Raw genomic sequence first — 16,904 nt, 5'->3', positions numbered from 1 at the left:
GGCTTAAAGGCCCTGGCAGGGGCTCCGTGTGGGACTTGGGGGTCAGATGTCTCTCCAGGATGGGGACAGGCGCGTGGGCTGCTATTCCTGGGCTCTGACAGCGGCTATTTGTAGCGCTGGGGGCCTCTGCACACAGGCAGCGGAGGAGCTGCGCTGCTGCACTGTCACCGTCTGCTCGGCTGCGGCTGGCTGCTGGCACCTGCCACCGCAGCGGACAGAGGGGCTCGGTGCCGGCCAGATGGGCAGCACCATGGAGCCCCCCGGGGGTGCATACCTACACCTGGGCGCCGTGACGTCCCCAGTGGGCACAGCCCGCGTGCTGCAGCTGGCCTTCGGCTGCACCACCTTCAGCCTGGTGGCGCACAGGGGAGGCTTCTCGGGCGTGCAGGGCACCTTCTGCATGGCTGCCTGGGGCTTCTGCTTCGCCCTCTCCGTGCTGGTGGTGGCCTGCGAGTTCACACGGCTCCACGGCTGCCTGCGGCTCTCCTGGGGCAACTTCACGGCGGCCTTCGCCATGCTGGCCACCCTGCTGTGCGCCACGGCCGCGGTCGTGTACCCGCTGTACTTCACACGGTGGCAGTGCCCGCCTGAACCCGCCGGCTGTGCCACCAGGGATTTCCGCCTGGCGGCCAGCGTCTTCGCTGGGCTCCTCTTCCTGGCCTATGCTACGGAGGTGGCCCTGACGCGGGCCCGCCCCGGCCAGGTGGCCAGCTACATGGCCACAGTGTCAGGGCTGCTCAAGATTGTCCAGGCCTTCGTGGCCTGCATCATCTTTGGGGCACTGGTTCATGACAGCCGCTACGGACGCTATGCGGCCACCCAGTGGTGTGTGGCCGTCTACAGCCTGTGCTTCCTGGCCACGGTGGCCGTGGTGGCCCTGAGTGTGATGGGCCACACCGGGGGCCTGGGCTTCCCCTTTGACCGCCTGGTGGTGGTGTACACCTTCCTGGCTGTGCTGCTGTACCTCAGTGCCGCCGTGATCTGGCCCGTCTTCTGCTTCGACCCCAAGTACGGCGAGCCTGGCCGGCCGCCCGACTGCCCGCGCGGCAGATGCCCCTGGGACAGCCAACTGGTGGTGGCCGTCTTCACCTATGTCAACCTGCTGCTCTACGTCGCAGACCTGGCCTACTCCCAGAGGATCCGCTTTGTGCCCACCCTGTAGCCCGGCGGCAGCAGCCTACCCACCTGCACTCTCTGCCGGGGACACCAGGTACTGTGAGGCTGAGCCGGGTGAACAGAGACCTCAGGGAGAAAGCAGGAGGGAGCTGGGGGCGCAGGGCAGACTCGGTGCCCCATGGGACCTGCTGGCTGCTGCACTTGTCACCAAGGCAGGGCAGAGGGGCGGAGCCTCCCCTCTCGCAGCCCAAGGCTCCCATCTCTCTCCCCCTCCGGCCATCTCCCAGCCCTCCCTGGGCTCAGCGCAGGTCGCTGTACCACATGGGAAATCTTAAGTGTTGTCACTACCCATTTTGCAGTTGGAAACCCTGAGGCTAGAAGAGTTTAAGAGGCCTCAGTACAACTGTCAGTATCTGGGGACCACGCACAGGCTGGGAAATACAAGTTGAAAAAGAAACGACTTCCAGACTTGCAGGAAAGGGCTGGAAACGGACCCAGGAGAGCACCAGAGCCAAGTCAGCTGAGGGAGGGGCGTGAAGGGGCAGCTCCGGAACGCTGGGAGGAGAGCCCTGTCTGCAGGCTGTCAGCTGGCACAGCAGCCGTGAAATCTGGACTGGCCTCGCCCCCTCTGGGGAGCCTCCCAGTGGCCACAGCGTTGGAAGCAGAGGAGGACTGTGCTGTATCTCACAGGGCTGCCTCCTGGGGGACCCTTGAGCTGTAGGTGGCACAGGTAGCCTGGAAGGCCCCGCAGAGGCCAGCAGCACCACTAGGACCATGGCGTGCCGAGGAGGAGCTGGTTCCAACCCAGTCACAGGGCCACCTGGACGCCCACCCTCGGCTGTGACACAGCAGCTTCGGCTGCAGCCTGGTCAAGGCAAAGGCCTTGCATGGGGCAGCCTCTGGGTCAAAGCGGGGGCACTGCACACCTCTGCTCAAGTGTCCTGCTGCCCGGCCACCAGGGCCAGCATCCCCCGTGCTCCAGCCAGCTCCTCCTGCATAAGAACCGGGACTGGACCAACCTAGAGCAGGCCCACCAGCCACCCCGAGCCCAGGGTGGGGGCAGCAGCACAGCTGCCCCTCAGGCCATTGACTGGCCCCAGGTTGTGGAGCAGGAAATAAATGTCAGTGTGGACGAGCACCCTGGTTCTGGCTGAGAAGTCTCTACCGAGGGGCTGTGGCCACTTGTACCTCCGGGGCCACCCTTGCCAGCACACTTGGAAAAAGGGCCTGGATGAGGAGGGAAGTGGCCCCTGGGGTGCCCACGCTCTGAGCTGCAGGCATGGCTGGGCTTGCCCCCTGAGGGAGGGGCAGCTGGTGTCCTCGCCTTTGGGTGGCTGAGGCCAGGGTGGGCAGAGAGGAGTGGAGGTCCGGTTCATCCTCCCCCTCCCAGAGACCCTGAGCACTCACCCCCATCTGGGGGTCTCCAGGGGTCCCAGGCATGGGCGTGGGCAGAGGGGTTGCTGCACCTCCTGTGCAGCGGACCCTAGCATGGGCTGTGCGGCCTCCAAGCCAGGACCTGTGCTGGTGCCATGCATGTGAGACACGTGACCTCCACCTGCTCACTGGCAGGTCACGCTCCGGTCAGCCAACAAGCAGGGTCTGGCCAGATGTCCTTTGCGTGGAGGGGTGGTATTTTGGGCTCAATGGTAGATCCTGGTGGGGGCAGGGAGCTGCTGGGTCTGCAGGTGTCCTGAAGGCCCCTGCTGGCTGAGGGGTGGGGGTCAGGGACCATTTAACCAGGTGATAAAGGAACATATGGACCACGTGCTCCCCAACTCCCAGGAGGCCTGGACACCAGCCTCGGGGGGACCCTGCTTTGCCCTGTGCTTCCTCTGCTGGCCCAAATTCTGTTACCCTCTCCCGGACTCCCTTCCTGTCCAGTGGCTTCTGCCTCCAGCACCCCATCCAACCTGAATCTCAAAGGTCCTGAGAGAGAGACAGAGAGGGGAGGGCGCCCAGGGCGACACCCAGGTCTCGCAGGAAGCTCACCTCCAAGTCAGTGCTGTGGGCGGTTTGCTCCCGGGACCAGAGGATGGTCCTTTCTGGACAAGCACTTACACAGCTCCTCCCTCGGAGGTGGGGACTAAACTCACTGCTGTCCATGTGGTCACTTTAGAGCAGTGTCCTAGTGTCAGTGGTGGTCACAAGGTGGATAATCACCTGCCTCCAGGGCAGAAACGTGCCTGTCATTCTAAAATCCTGTGCTGCAATATCAGCTAAAACTCTACACAACAGAAAACAAAGCAGCTCACCTCTGCCCTTGGTGGGGGCTGGGCTGTCAATGACCACTTCTTACTTTGCCCTTAGTCCTGCTTCTGACAGGACCCCAGACCACCCCAAAACCCACATGCTCTGAGTGTGTCCTCAGGGGAAATGACCAGAGCCTTAGACTCCGTGAAACTCACGGGCTCCGCAGGGAGAGGTCAGGGATTTGGTGGAGCACAGGGGACCGGCCTCCTGTTCATTAGGTGACCACCACATCCGGGTAATGGCCCAGAGTCGTGCCGTTCTCGAAGGTGCCCTGCACCTGAGACTCCACAGACTAGAAAGCACCAGGTGGGCATAAGGGGATCTAGATGGCGCGGCCTGACCTAGACTACCTCCATTCAACCTCCTGGTGCAGGAAATAAATTTAAAAATGACAAAATGGGCCAGGCACGGTGGGTCACACCTGTAATCCTAGCACTCTGGGAGGCGGAAGTGGGCAGATCATTTGAGCTCAGGAGGTCGAGACCAGCTTGAGCAAGAGCGAGACCCCGTCTCTACTAAAAAAAATAGAAAGAAATTAGCTGGATAACCAAAACTATATAGAAAAAATTAGCCGGGCACGGTGGCACATGCCTGTAGTCCCAGCTACTCGGGATGCTGAGGCAGGAGGATCACTGGAGCCCAGGAGTTTGAGGTTGCTGTGAGCTAGGCTGATGCCATGGCACCCTAGCCGGGGCAACAGAGTGAGACTCTGTCTCAAAAAAAAAAAAAAAAAAAGACAAAATGCAGTATCAAAATAGTGACATATTTTAATGTTTCCCCCTGCAAATTATTTATTGACCCTACACCCTCCCAAAATAAGCAAAAAGAAAAAAAAGAAAACGTTGTAAATGATGGCGCTGCTGAAAGGTATTGATTCCCGCGAGCGTAGCACCAGCGCAGGGACCCCTGCCGGAACGCACGGAAGAGCCCCGCGTGAGGAGCTCCTCGCAGGGTCCCTCGGGCCGCCCCCTTCGCTCGGAGCCCTCAGCCCCCACGTGCGGGTCCCGGGGTGGGGGGGCGCGTGTCCGAGGGTCGCGGGGGGGGGGCGGGAGACGTGAGTCCGAGGGGCTCGTGTCCGGAGGTAGCCGGGGGAGGCACGGGTCCGGGGGGCGCGCCGGGAGACGCATGTCTGCGGGGCGCATGTTCCGGGGTCGCGGGCCTGGGAACCGCGGAGGGCGCGCGTAGTAGCCAAGCTGATCAGCCGCGGCGGGGGCGGGGGCGCGGATGATGCAACTGCCTCAGGCGCCGCCGCAGCTCGCAATTGGCCGGCGCCCAGCAGCCGCACCTCCTGATTGGCTGAGGCGGCGGGGGCGGGGCTGTCGGACGCGGTGCCGCGTGGCCGGCGTGGCGGGCGCAGCGTGGTGGGAGCAGCGGCTGGGCGTCTTGCGCGGGGTAGCTGGGCTGGGGTCCGGGGCCTGGGCCTGGCGGGCGGCGGCCGCGGGGCAGAAGGAGATGCGCGTGGGCGCCCCCTGCTCGGGCGGAGCGGGGTCCAGACCGAGTCCGGACGGAGGCCCCCCGGGCGCCGGGTCCTCGCCGGCTCTTCCCCCTTCCCCGGGGCGCCACCATTCGGCGCCTGGACCCCTCCGGAGGGGTCTGACCCTTGTCAGCAGGCAGCTGTGGGCGGGGGGCCTGGCGCAGTTACCGGGCGGGGCTGTTGGGCGAAAAGGGGAAAGTTGGAGCAGACCGGCGGGGCCGGGGCGGGGGGCGCGCGGCCGCCAGGGAGTGAGGAGCCCAACACTGCCCACCGAACGTGCTCTCCGTCCCGCCCGGTCTCGCCCCGCAGTTGTCCCCGCAGAGCCGTGCCAGCGCTGAGGGCTGTGGGCAGGGGGCCTTTGGACATCATGAGCGTGGGCTTCATTGGGGCTGGCCAGTTGGCCTTTGCCCTGGCCAAGGGCTTCACAGCAGCAGGTAGGCCGCGGGCCTGGGTGGGCGCTGCGTGGGGTGTGGGTCACAGGGCCAGTCCTGTGGGAAAAGGCAGGTTCCATATGTTTGGGGCTGGTTAGGAGGGGGAGGTGGGATTTATCTCCACTCTTCTTCTTGGGAATGTGGGGGAGGGAGGCCAGAACTGGCCCTGAGGGAGGAACTGTGACCCCCACAGGTGTCTTGGCTGCCCACAAGATAATGGCCAGCTCCCCAGACATGGACCTGGCTACGGTGTCTGCTCTCAGGGTAGGTGCAGGCTGGAGGACAGGCAGGAAGGCTGAGTCTCTACAGGGCCGGCCAGAGTGGTGGTGGGGTGTGACCCTCCTGACAGTGGAGGTCCAGGAGCGGGGAGGTGCTGCAGCCCTACCGTAGTGAGCAGGGACCTTGGCTGGGGTGTTGAGCAGACCCTCCTTGCCCCGCCTGTGGCTGTTGTGGGAGGCTCTCTGGGACCTGGGTGGTAGGCAGGTGTACTCCTGATGGAGGGGGTGTTGGTTGGAATGGGGTTCCCTGCACAGGCTTACAGTTTGAGCAGGGGTCCTCTGGGGCCACAGCCTAGAGGCCCAACAGCACACCTGGAACTGAGCACAGCTTTGGTTTGCCAAGGCTGGGCAGGGTTTCCGATCCAAGGGTGGGCAGCCACCTAGCTGGACACCACCACCACACCTGGAGGCTGGGGGTCTGAGGGGGCTGCAGTCCAGGTTGGGGCAAGCCAGGGCTGTGACATAGATGGAGTGTTCCTTTTTTGTCCGCAAAAGGGACACATTCCAGAGCAGGAAGCTTTCTCCATTTCTGGGTAGGAAGGGTAGTTGAGGGAGGGTCAGAGCCTCTACTGTTTTCCATGCAGGGTTCATGGCTGGGGGAAACTGGGAGGGCGAGGCGGGGGCGGGGGGCGGCCAGCCAGCCACAGGAGCAGGCTCAGCCCACCTTGGCCCCCCTCACAGAAGCTGGGGGTGAACCTGACACCCCACAACAAAGAGACAGTACAGCACAGTGATGTGCTGTTCTTGGCCGTGAAGCCGCACATCATTCCCTTCATCCTGGACGAGATTGGCGCCAACATTGAGGACAGGCACATTGTGGTGTCCTGCGCGGCTGGGGTCACCATCAGCTCCATTGAGAAGGTGGGCTCTGAGGGCTGGGCCTGGCAGGGTCTGGGGAGGGGTGCAAGCGCGTGCCGCAGAGTGGGCAGGTGCCTTGGCTCTCTCGAGGCTCAGTTCTCTTCTGTGAAAGGGGTACAGTGACCTGACCCACAGCAGAACTCAGGACTTTGCAGGGGCGGGGGGGACTGTGTAGACACGCCACACTTGAGGCCAGGGTAGACATAGCTGGTTTCTCCTCCAGAAGCTGAGGGTGTTCCAGCCAGCCCCCAAGGTCATCCGCTGCATGACCAACACCCCAGTTGTGGTGCGAGAGGGGGTCACCGTGTACGCCACGGGCACACACGCCCAGGTGGAGGACGGCCAGCTCCTCGAGCAGCTCCTGGGCAGTGTGGGCTTCTGCACGGAGGTGGAAGAGGACCTAATTGACGCTGTCACGGGGCTCAGTGGCAGTGGCCCTGCCTATGTGAGGACTGTGGGCAGCTGGTGGCAGTGGGCACTTCCTAGGACCTCTGTACATCTGTCCCTGCTCCCTGGGCGGGGGCGGCGCTGTGAAGGCTCTGAGGCTGTGGGAACTGGTGCTTTGCCCTCTTCCTCCCCCTCCTCCCTGCCCCAGGCCCCAAGGGCATTGCACAGAGGAGAGGCCCAGGACAGTGGTTCAGGGGCCTTTTCCCCCCACAGGCGTTCACAGCTCTGGATGCCCTGGCCGATGGGGGCGTGAAGATGGGGCTTCCAAGGCGCCTGGCAGTCCGCCTCGGGGCTCAGGCCCTACTGGTCAGTTTGTTTCCTGACCCTCTTGTGGAGGCTGCTCCTTGTAGGGCCCCGAGGCTGCGCTCGGGGCGGTGGGTGGGGAGGTGGTGGGTGCTGTGGTGGCTGGGGGCAGTGCCCTGCAGAGGCAGGTGGGTGCCCCACAGCTATCAACCTCTTTCTGGCTGCAGGGTGCTGCCAAGATGTTACTGGCCTCAGAACAGCACCCAGGCCAGCTCAAGGACAACGTCTGCTCTCCTGGCGGGGCCACCATCCACGCCCTGCACGTGCTGGAGAGTGGGGGCTTCCGCTCCCTGCTCATCAACGCTGTGGAGGCCTCCTGCATCCGGACACGGTGGGCACCCGGTGACCCGCTCCCAGCCACCTGTCCAGTGGAGTGGAGCCCTTGGTCTTGCACCTGTCTGCCCAGTCATTCACTCAGCAGATTTTTGTTGAGTTCTGGCCCAGTCCTGGTTCCCCAGGTTACAGCTTGCAGTGCCCTCGCTACCTTCCATCATTCTTTGAGGAGGGGATGTTCACAGAGGTGACAGGCAGCCTCCTCTGGGCGTCCCCGGTGCCCCTACAGTTTCATTGTCATCATGGCCAGGATGACCACACAAGCCAGGGAGCTGGACCTGTGTGGTAGCCAGGCATGTTAGGGACCCTCTGTGGGCCTGGTTGCAACACCTTCCTCCTGGCCTTGCCAGGGATTGAGTGAATTAGACGTCCTGGCACGAGGGGAGCTCAGTGAAAGTTGGAAGAAAACCAAAGGGCAGCGGGGAGAGAGCTTGGTGTCTTGCCTGGGATCCTGCAGCTGGGAGTTGCTGTCCCCAGGTCAGGGTGCAGGGTGGACAGGGCATCTTCCTTATCACGTGGCCACTCTCCAGTCCAGACACCCCTGAGTGCCCCTGCCTGATGGCCATGAGAGAGCTCGCCAGGCCTGCCTGCCTCGCACCAGCCCTTGGGACACAGGCATGAGCACATGTCCCATAATTGGTGAAGAGGGCTTGGTTCTGGGGGCACTGTGGGTAGGTGTGGGGACCCTGCGCTAGCATGATGTCGGGGAGGGTGTAGCTGGCAGAGGGACTGCAGGAACAAAGGCCCGGAGGTGGGATGACAACACAGGCACCCCCTGGCCCAGCAGGCACTGGGTGCTGTGTGCTTTGCTCCCTCTTCCGTGGGGCACACTTGGGCTCCAGAAGGAGGGAGAGCCCCGGACCAACTCCTCACTGCCTCTCCAGGGAGCTGCAGTCCATGGCTGACCAGGAGAAGATTTCGCCAGCCGCCATCAAGAAGACTGTCCTAGATAAGGTGAAGCTGGACTCCCCTGCGGAGGCCTCTTTGTCCCCTTCTGGCCAAACCAAGCTGTTCCCCCGCAGTCTGGCCCCAGCGGGCAAGAAGGACTGATGTGTCCGGCCTGCCCATCATCCTGCCTCCACTTTCTCTGCTCTTCTCACTCAAAGTTCCTGTGCTGGAGGTCTCCAGCTAGGCTATGTGGAGCATCCCCACAGTGGCCAGCCACCTATGGCCCTGATCAGCTCAGGGGTCAGCTGGGGTCTGAGCCAGTGACCTGGCTCATTTCCCACTGGAAATCTCCAGGTCTCCAAGTGTTTCCCAGCCCAGAACAGAGAACAGAGGTGGATTCTCTGACCTCAGCCTCCCTTTTCCTCTGCCCCCAAACCAAGTCAGGACCCCCTTCCTCTGGGAGCTCAGGAGACCTGGAGGGTCTTCACCCATTCTTACCTCCAGTGTCTGCTGGCTCGGGCCTGGCTCTTCCCCACCCCTGCTGCCCCTTCCCTGCCCCCACTCACAGGGATTTGCCTGTCCTTCCTGCACGGGGCCCAGAGGGTCCCAGGCACAAGGGACCATGGCTCTTCTTGGCCAGTTGCCAGGCACCCGTGATCCCATGGAACATTTGAGAAAAGGGCTCCTCAGATAACCGATGAACTTCTTGCAGCCACCAGCACTCAAGCCACCATCCCGTTCCTGGCCCAACTGGCGGGATGCTGTCACTCCAGCCCTGTAGGTTATATAAATTGGTTTCCAGCTCTCAGTGCCCCGACTTCTTTGTTTGCCACGCATGGAGGGAGGCCTCTACCTACGCTAGAGGATTGGATACTAGAGGCTGAGCCAGTGACCCACACCCCAGAGCCCCGAGGTCGCGTGGCAGCCAGTGAGGCTGAGAGTCTCCCACTCCCAAGGTGGGGTGCAGCCAGGCCCCAGTTGTTAGAGGCCTGCCTGGAGGATGGCACTGCAGGCTGGGCTTGGTGTGCTCTGCTGTGGGAGGGGCACCAGCCGCTGCATCCTCCACCCTCCCCACCTGTCAGCCTGATGTCTCACCACATGCTCAGGCCAGGCAGGGCCAGGTTCCTGGTGAGGAAGGAACCCTCTAGAGAGGGGTTCTAGGGTTCTCCAGAGAGACAGGAGAAACAAAACACACACACAGACACGTGCAAATATGGAGAGATTAGAGTCTAAGGAATTGGTTCACACAGTTACAGAAGCTGGCAAGTTCAACCCAGAGGGCCAGCAGGCAGGGGGAGCAGATGCTCCTGTCTGAGGTCCGCAGGCCGAGCAACAGGTGTTGCAGGTGAAGCCCGAAGGCAGTCTGCTGGGGAAACCTCCCTGCTGGGGAAGGATCTGCCTTCCGTCTAGTCGTGCCTTCAACTGATTACATGAGGTTCACCTGCATTATGGAGGGCAAGCTATCATACCAATTAAAATGTTAATCTAATCTAGTGTCATGCAAAACGCCCTTCCAGAAACACTCAGAATAACATTTGACCAAATATCTGGGCACCCCGCAGCCCACCCAGTCAAGTGGACACACAAGATTAGCCCTTCTGGGAGGCCCACCAGAACAGAGGAGCTGCTGAGGGCTGGGTTGGCAGCAGGCCCTTTCCAAGGGCCAGGAGTGCTCGTTTTTCCAGGCAACCAACAGGTACTGAGTACACAGTGAGATGAGGCCTCTTCCCTCCAGAGGACACAGGAGCATGAGGGGAGCTGGGCTGGGTGTCTGCAGTGGGCTCCCCTGCAGGTGGGAGAGGGGATGGGCAGGAATCCTGAGAAGAGGTTTCCAGGAACTTCACCACAGGACCCTGTTTCCAGAGACCCCATGGGGCCACTGCAGAAGTAGGGCTTGGTATGTATGAGGAGGGTGGATGGACACTTGGAGACAAGAATTCAGCCCTTCAAGTCTAAGGGGAGATGGCCAGGTGCAGTGGTTCGTGCCTTAATTCTAGCATTCTGGGAGGCTTAGGCGGGAGGATCACTTGAGCTTAGGAGTTTGATGAGACCAGACTGGACGACAGTGAGACTCCATCTCTACAGAAAGTAAAAAGAACTTAGCAGGGTGTGTGGTGCACACCTGTAGTCCCAGCTACTCGGGAGGCTGAGGAAGGAGGCTCGCTTGAGCCCAGGTGTTGGAGGTTGCGTAGAGCTATGATGACGCCACTGCACTCCAGCCCAGGTGACAGAGCAAGGCCCTGTCTCAAAAAGAAAAAAAAAGTTGAGGATTTCAGAAGTCATGCGACCAGCATATTTAATCCCTCTTTTCTCTGAGGCTCTGCTACACCCAGTGCGGGGATGGGGAGATAGAGATCTTTGGCTATCTACTCCTGTCAGGAGCACATAAGGGCAAGAACCACACACAGCCCTCCTGAGCACACGGGACATGTGCTGTGGAACTCAGAGAGAAGGGGCTGGCTGGGGCTGGCAAGTGACGCCTCTGATGCCTTTGCACCCAGCCTTTTGGGGTTGGCCTCTGTCATACCTTGGTCGTTCATGCACTGGCACTGAATCCCGTGAGGACCCACAGTCTGTCCCTGCCTCTCTATCTGTCCCCTCAACAGCCTGGCGGGGTGGGTCACCCCTCCTGGCCTTACACCTGAGAAGGGAAGGGGGGTGAGTAGGAAGTCCAGAAACTGCAAGTGGAAAGTGTACCCCTCCAGGTTCTCTTCTTTCCCTGGGTCGCCCTCCTCTAGTTTTCAACAGCAACGAGGGCCCGCGCGGAGAGCGCAGAGGCAGACGTGGGCCAGTGCCACGTTCCAGTCGCTGAAGAAACAGGACAGGAAAGGTGCGTTCACGCGGCGACCCTGGCTGCAGCCGCCGCCGGCGCCATCACGCGCCGCCCCGGCGAACTCCGGGTGCGGGCCCTCGCAGAGGACGGGCCACGCGGCCTACGGCGCTCTGCGGGACGGAGCGCGAAGCGGGACTCGGTGCTGCAGCCTAGAAGGACCACGGAGCGCGGGACCCCCGCGCCCGGCCCCCTGGGCCTCGGTCGTGCCCTTGGGCGGCAAGAACTCAACAGCCTCGAGGGTCGGGAGCTCAGGACTCAGGCCAGGCCAGCGAGAGCCAGCCCCAGCGCGAGGCTCGTTGCCAGGGGCGACGGCGCCGGGACGCGCAGGCGCAGTGCGACCCGCTCGCCCCGTCCCCGGCCGCTCCGCCTTCCCCTTTAAGCGCCCGCCGGCCGCGTCGCCGCTTCATGAATGGAGCCCACGTGACCAAACATCATGTGACGTCTGTGGAGCGGCGGCGGCGGCGGCGGCGGTGGCGGTGGCGGATCCCGAGCCTGGTCCGGCCCGGCCTTCCCAGCGCGCTCGGCCCGGCCCGCCAGGCGGCCAGCACCCCCGAGCCCCGGGCCCGGACCCCTCGCGCGGGCCCCCGCCCCGCGCGGCCTCGGAGCGCGCGGCCTCGTCCCGCCGACCTCGGCCCGCCGGGCCCGCAGTGTGGTAAGTGCCGATGGGGGGCGGCGGGCCGAGGGGCGGGGGCCGGGCTCCTCCCGCGGCGCCGAGGGCGGCGGGGTCCTGGCTCTGGATCTGCGCGCACCTGCCGGCGGCCTGTGCCTCGCTTTCCCCGCCGGCCGGGAGCCGGCCCCGGCCCTGCCGCCCGGGTGCCGCGGTGGGCCGCGGGCGGCGGCGGCGGCGCGCGGGCCGGGCGTGTACGGAGCCGACTCGCGGAGGCCCGGGCGTCTTGGGGGAGGGGCGGCCGGGGCGGCGGGAGGAAAGGGTGGGGCCGAGCGGGGCGCCCCGGGGTCCGCGCGGGGGCCGGGCCCCGCACCGCGGATTCCTCAGGTGGCCGCGTCGGCGCTGCCCGCGCGCAAGGGTCTTTGGCGCGGCCGGGGAGGGGCAGGCGGCGCGCGGGGGGCAGCCGGGAAGACCCCGCTCGCCCCGGCTCGGCTCCGTCACTCGCGTGCCAGGACCCGGGGGAGACTTGCTGAGTCATCAGCATGAGGTCACTCGATGCTCGAGCTGGTGCCGGGGGGGAAAGGCGCGAGGGCCTCGGGGACTGAAGGGCCGGCTGGGGGGCGGGCGCGCGTGGGGCTGGGGCGGAGGGGTCGGGCCCTGGGGCCCGGGCCGCCGGTGCAAGTTTGGGCCGCGCGCGCTACTTGAGCCAGAGTGCAGCAGGAGGAAGTAAGTGGAGGGGACTCGTGGCGGGTTTTCTCCCGGGGCCGAAGGTGAAGCCTGTCCGCGCCCTCCCAGGCAGCTCTTCTCAGGCAGCTGGTCCTGGTCGCGGTCTGGGGCGGTTTCCCAAACTGGGAAATAGTTCCCTGAGTGAAAGGAGGGGAGGAGCTTAGGTGGGCTGTGCTGGCCGGGCGGGGAAGTAGGCTTTCCCTGTGACTGGCCTGGCTGGGCCGGCCCGGCAGCCCCTAGCCAGACAAGAAGGCAGTGGGGGAAAGTCCTGGGTGACAGTGGGCAGGGCGAGGAGAAAGCAGCGGGACTTAGCAGGGAGAATCAAGTGTAGACAGCAGGGGAGCAGTCCTCCCTCTCTCCCCAGCTGCCTTGGCCTCTGGGTTGAGGCTGCAGGTGGTGGGAGCTTTGAGGGTGCAGCCGATGGGCTGGTATGGAGGGCACCGGGTGGCAGAATGCAGCTCCCGGTCATGCCAAAATTGTATGCACCTGAGGTGGTGTCTTTTCGTGAAGTTAGCAAAGAGAGTGTGACCCTGCTGGGTGTCTGGCCCAGGACTCTAAGGAAATGACAATCGAGGGTGGTGTGGCCAGAGCCCCCATCCTGAGGCATTTGTGTGGTTCCTAGGAGGAGTTTATAACTAGGTTAGGTTGACCCTGTGGTTTGCCTTTAGGATGGCCTCCCCAGCACACAGGCAGCACACACTCAAACACACTCTCACTGGACCCTGGGCTTATAGATGCTAGATGTTTTAGCACTTCACTTGATCTCTGGGCTGGAATTTTATGCTCTTGGAATATGCAGGGTCCTGGAGAGGTGTTTCCTGAAGCCTTCTCAATCACTTAGGCTTCATTGGAAATGAAGTTTTAAATTCTTTTCAAAGAGTGACTTTTGGTATCTGAGGGCTTCTAGAGGAGGTGGGTGTGGAGGGCAGGCAAGAGTGAGCCCCACCTGCCCCTGGGTGCCATAGTGTCAAGGCCATACCTAGTCTGGAGTTCTGGCTGCTGGGGTCTGCAGCCCAGGACAAAGGAGCAAGGCAAGCAGGCTGGCCTCCTGCCCAGTGTCCATGCCCCAGCAGAAGGGGATGGAGCTGCCCAAAGCTCCTTCCCTTCCTACTCTCAGCCTGAGTGCCTCCTCCATGAGGTGGGCTCTGCCTCCGGGGTAGAAGAGGGTGAAGGATGACAGGGCCCCAGCTCTGACCAGCCTTCAGTCCCAGGAGGTAGGCTGAGGTAGGAGGCCAGCTTCTTGATCTGGCTTGTGGGATCCCCTTCCTTTGATTTCAGGAGGTGCCCTGGGCTTCCCTCCCAGCTGTCCCCTTCGGCTGTCTCTGCCTGGGCAGTGTGAATCCCAGGGTTGCAGAGGCCAGGCCAGGAGGCGGGAGGCCTTGGCTTGCTTAGCTGTGCCCCTCCCCCACGGCGCACCCACACACACACACCTTTGATTAGGAGGCGACTGGCTGCACTTGTGCTGAGTTCAGGCCTTCTGCGCAGGGCGAAATCTGTCGAGGAGGCACTTTTCAGCTCCCAGCCGCCTCACTCGGCACTTTTCTGTGTGATCTCTTCAGGAAGTCACCATTATATCATTGTGCATAGCAGTCGGGTGGGGGGGTTATGGGGGGGGAAGCTAGTGCCAGAGCAGGTCCCTCCACCCAGACTTGTGCTCCAGGCTGGGGAGGCCCTCAGGGCTTGGCTTTGAGGGGAGGCATGGGGCCAGCTTGCAGGAAAGACACCTCCAGAGGACCTTCTCCCCTCCAGCTTGGGTCTTCCTCTTCCTTTGATCTAGAAGAATCTGGTGGCTGGAGCCTTGGGGTCTTGTGTCTGAGGCTCCTGGTGGCCTGGCAGTGGGGAGATGTCTTTGGCTTCCTTCCCTACTCTTTGCCCATAGCCCACCTCCTGGTGCAAGGCCGGGTCAGGTGGAGTCTCTACCTGGTGGGAACCTAGGCTTCCACCTAGCCAGCCCACACTTCAGCCGCAGCTGATGAGGGGAGAACCCTCCACCCTAGGCCAGAATTGCCTGAAGCACTCAGCTCCTCAGGAGGAGACTGCAGTATGTCTTGTCTTCCAGCCACGTTCCTGCCTGCCTCTAACCGGGAAAGGAGCATGGTGGTGGGGGAGTCTTTGCCCAAGGGTCTAGTGGGGACTGGACTGAGCCCATAATCCCAGAAAGGTTTCTGGGAGGAGCTGTCCTTGGCAGGGCTTCAGAAAGCAGAATGTGAGGTCGGGGGCTGGAGGGGCAACTGAATGGGTGGCAGGTGACTGTCTGGTCCGGCCTCCCAACCCTTTTCTTGTTCCCTGGCCCTGTGGGCACCAAGCTGGGCAGGGGCCAGAGCACAGTCAGTGACCAGAGGGGCTGACCACCCCTGCCTCCAGCTGAGCAGGTCCCAGGGGCCAGTCGTGGGCCCTTGTGAAACACCCTGGGTGGGGTGGGGCAGGGTGCAAGATGCTGCAACCCAGTGTGGCAGGATGGTTACTCCATCAGTGGAGGAGTGGACAGAGAGGGCCGGAGGGGCCTCGGGCCAGACTCCTCCTAGCTGGATTGCCTGCTGCTTCCAAGGTGGGGAACTCCCCAGCCAATCCTGCCAACACAGCCAGACTTGCTGGGCAACCCACTCCCACCTCTTCAGAGTTAGAAGATTCTGGGAGAATCAGAACTGCCCCGCATCTTCCTCTCTGGCTGAGTCCCTGGTGGGGACAGTCCCCCTGAGCCTCCAAGGGAGTGGGGACTTTGTCCCAGGCTGGCTTAGGGGAGGCAGCTCTAGGAGGTAGGACGCTGGAATATGCAGGCACAGGGTCCCTGCTGTTGGCCAGGCTGTAGGACTGCGGCCCTCCTGGGACGCTGTTGGCTGGCGGGCCTGGGGAGTGCCAGCGCCCGGTGAGGGAGGCGGCGATGTGCTGAGTCAGCGTGACTCGCCAGGAACAGCCGAGCTCTGGGGCAGCACTGGGGTTATTTTTAAAGCTCCCGGCTTCCTTCTAGGCTTGCCCCTCCCGTATCTTAGTCCTCCTAATCTCTCCCCCAGCCCCTTTGTCTTGCTCTGCTTCCCTTTCAGCCTTCAGTTCCCCTTCCCCCATCTGGCCTTCCTGACGTCCCACCTGGTTCCCTAGTGGCAGGGTGGGCAGGGAGAAGCTCAGCTTGGGAGAGGCAAGGCCAAGGGCTGTCCTCTGACCAGGTATTGGGGGCTGGGCACCTGGGCAGCAGGCCCGTGTGTGTGTGTGTGTGTGTGTGTGTGTGTGAGAGAGAGAGAGAGAGTGTGAACTGGAGTGGTCTCTGGGGTCCTGACCTCCGCTCCGTGTCTTGCAGGAGTGCCTGCTCGCTGTGCCCCCGGGTTATGACGACCCCCAATAAAGGAAACAAGGCCTTGAAGGTGAGCAGCAGGGAAGGGTGTTCTGGGCTCAGTGGCATGGGGAGGCGTCCCTGCCTGGCCGTGACCTGTGTGCTGTGCCACCCCCAGGTGAAGCGGGAGCCGGGTGAGAATGGCACCAGCCTGACGGATGAGGAGCTGGTGACCATGTCGGTGCGGGAGCTGAACCAGCACCTGCGGGGCCTGTCCAAGGAGGAGATCATCCAGCTGAAGCAGCGCAGGCGCACGCTCAAGAACCGTGGCTACGCCGCCAGCTGCCGTGTGAAGCGGGTGACCCAGAAGGAGGAGCTGGAGAAGCAGAAGGCGGAGCTACAGCAGGAGGTGGAGAAGCTGGCCTCCGAGAACGCAAGCATGAAGCTGGAGCTCGACGCCCTGCGCTCCAAGTACGAGGCCCTGCAGAACTTCGCCAGGACCGTGGCCCGTAGCCCTGTGGCACCGGCCCGGGGCCCCCTTGCCACTGGCCTGGGGCCCCTCGTCCCTGGCAAGGTGGCCGCCACCAGTGTCATCACAATAGTAAAGTCCAAGACGGACGCCCGGTCGTAGGGATGCGAGGCGTGTTTGCCCAGGCGGGTCTTCGAGGGGCCACTAGGCGCATGGTGAATTCGGCAGCCCCGTCTCTCTTTCCCTTCCCCTCTCCTCTCCTCTTCTCTCCCCTCCCCTCCCCTCCCCTCCCCTCCCTTCCCCTCCCTTCCCTTCCCTTCGCTCCCTTCTCCCCTCCCACCCCTCCCCCTCCTTCATTCCCTGCAAAGCACAACCTGCACCCCAGGGGCACTGGGCTGAGCCCCTTTGATCTAGTTGTCGTAGTGTGTTTTGTACGTTGGGATTGGTCAGTTTGGCGGTGACGTGGGGTTGCCCCTAACCCCCTTTGTACCAAGGCCATGCAGGCTTCGAGTCCAGAGCCGGCACTGTGAGAATGGAGGAGCAAGTGCTCGCACAACCCAGCAAGCCCCCCGGCCTTGCGTGTCCCTGAGTGGGGAGGGCTCCTGTCTGCCCTCCACGCTCGGGTG

The 16,904-nt window shown here is 63.0% G+C and overlaps 3 protein-coding genes across 7 annotated transcripts; all 3 read left to right on the top strand.

Moving 5' to 3' along the window:
* Positions 1-238: 238 nt before the first annotated feature.
* MYADML2 (myeloid associated differentiation marker like 2) lies at positions 239-1,162 on the top strand. The gene has a single exon (XM_069481817.1). The coding sequence runs from the start codon at positions 239-241 to the stop codon at positions 1,160-1,162; it is 924 nt and encodes a 307-aa protein (XP_069337918.1).
* A 3,609-nt stretch (positions 1,163-4,771) lies between these two features.
* Positions 4,772-8,886, top strand: PYCR1 (pyrroline-5-carboxylate reductase 1). 5 transcript variants are annotated; one of them, XM_069481814.1, is made up of 7 exons: positions 4,772-5,274; positions 5,465-5,535; positions 6,231-6,410; positions 6,631-6,852; positions 7,068-7,160; positions 7,325-7,488; positions 8,375-8,886. In XM_069481814.1, exons 1-7 carry the CDS (start codon positions 5,208-5,210, stop codon positions 8,538-8,540), a joined length of 963 nt encoding a protein of 320 aa, XP_069337915.1. In that variant the 5' UTR covers positions 4,772-5,207; the 3' UTR covers positions 8,541-8,886. The 5 variants fall into 5 exon arrangements, with proteins under 5 accessions (XP_069337915.1, XP_069337913.1, XP_069337916.1 ...); XM_069481812.1 differs by having other exon boundaries at positions 5,140-5,274; positions 6,634-6,852; XM_069481815.1 differs by lacking the exon at positions 6,631-6,852 and having other exon boundaries at positions 5,140-5,274.
* Positions 8,887-11,701: 2,815 nt separating this feature from the next.
* MAFG (MAF bZIP transcription factor G) lies at positions 11,702-16,567 on the top strand. The gene is made up of 3 exons (XM_069483016.1): positions 11,702-11,863; positions 15,837-15,900; positions 15,988-16,567. Exons 2-3 carry the CDS (start codon positions 15,865-15,867, stop codon positions 16,438-16,440), a joined length of 489 nt encoding a protein of 162 aa, XP_069339117.1. The 5' UTR covers positions 11,702-11,863; positions 15,837-15,864; the 3' UTR covers positions 16,441-16,567.
* The last annotated feature ends 337 nt before the right edge of the window (positions 16,568-16,904 follow it).

This window comes from Eulemur rufifrons, chromosome 9 (genome assembly GCF_041146395.1).
Source record: "Eulemur rufifrons isolate Redbay chromosome 9, OSU_ERuf_1, whole genome shotgun sequence".
Classification (NCBI taxonomy): domain Eukaryota; kingdom Metazoa; phylum Chordata; class Mammalia; order Primates; family Lemuridae; genus Eulemur; species Eulemur rufifrons.
Note: the sequence above shows the minus strand (reverse complement) of the source record. Positions and strands in the feature narration are given on the sequence as shown.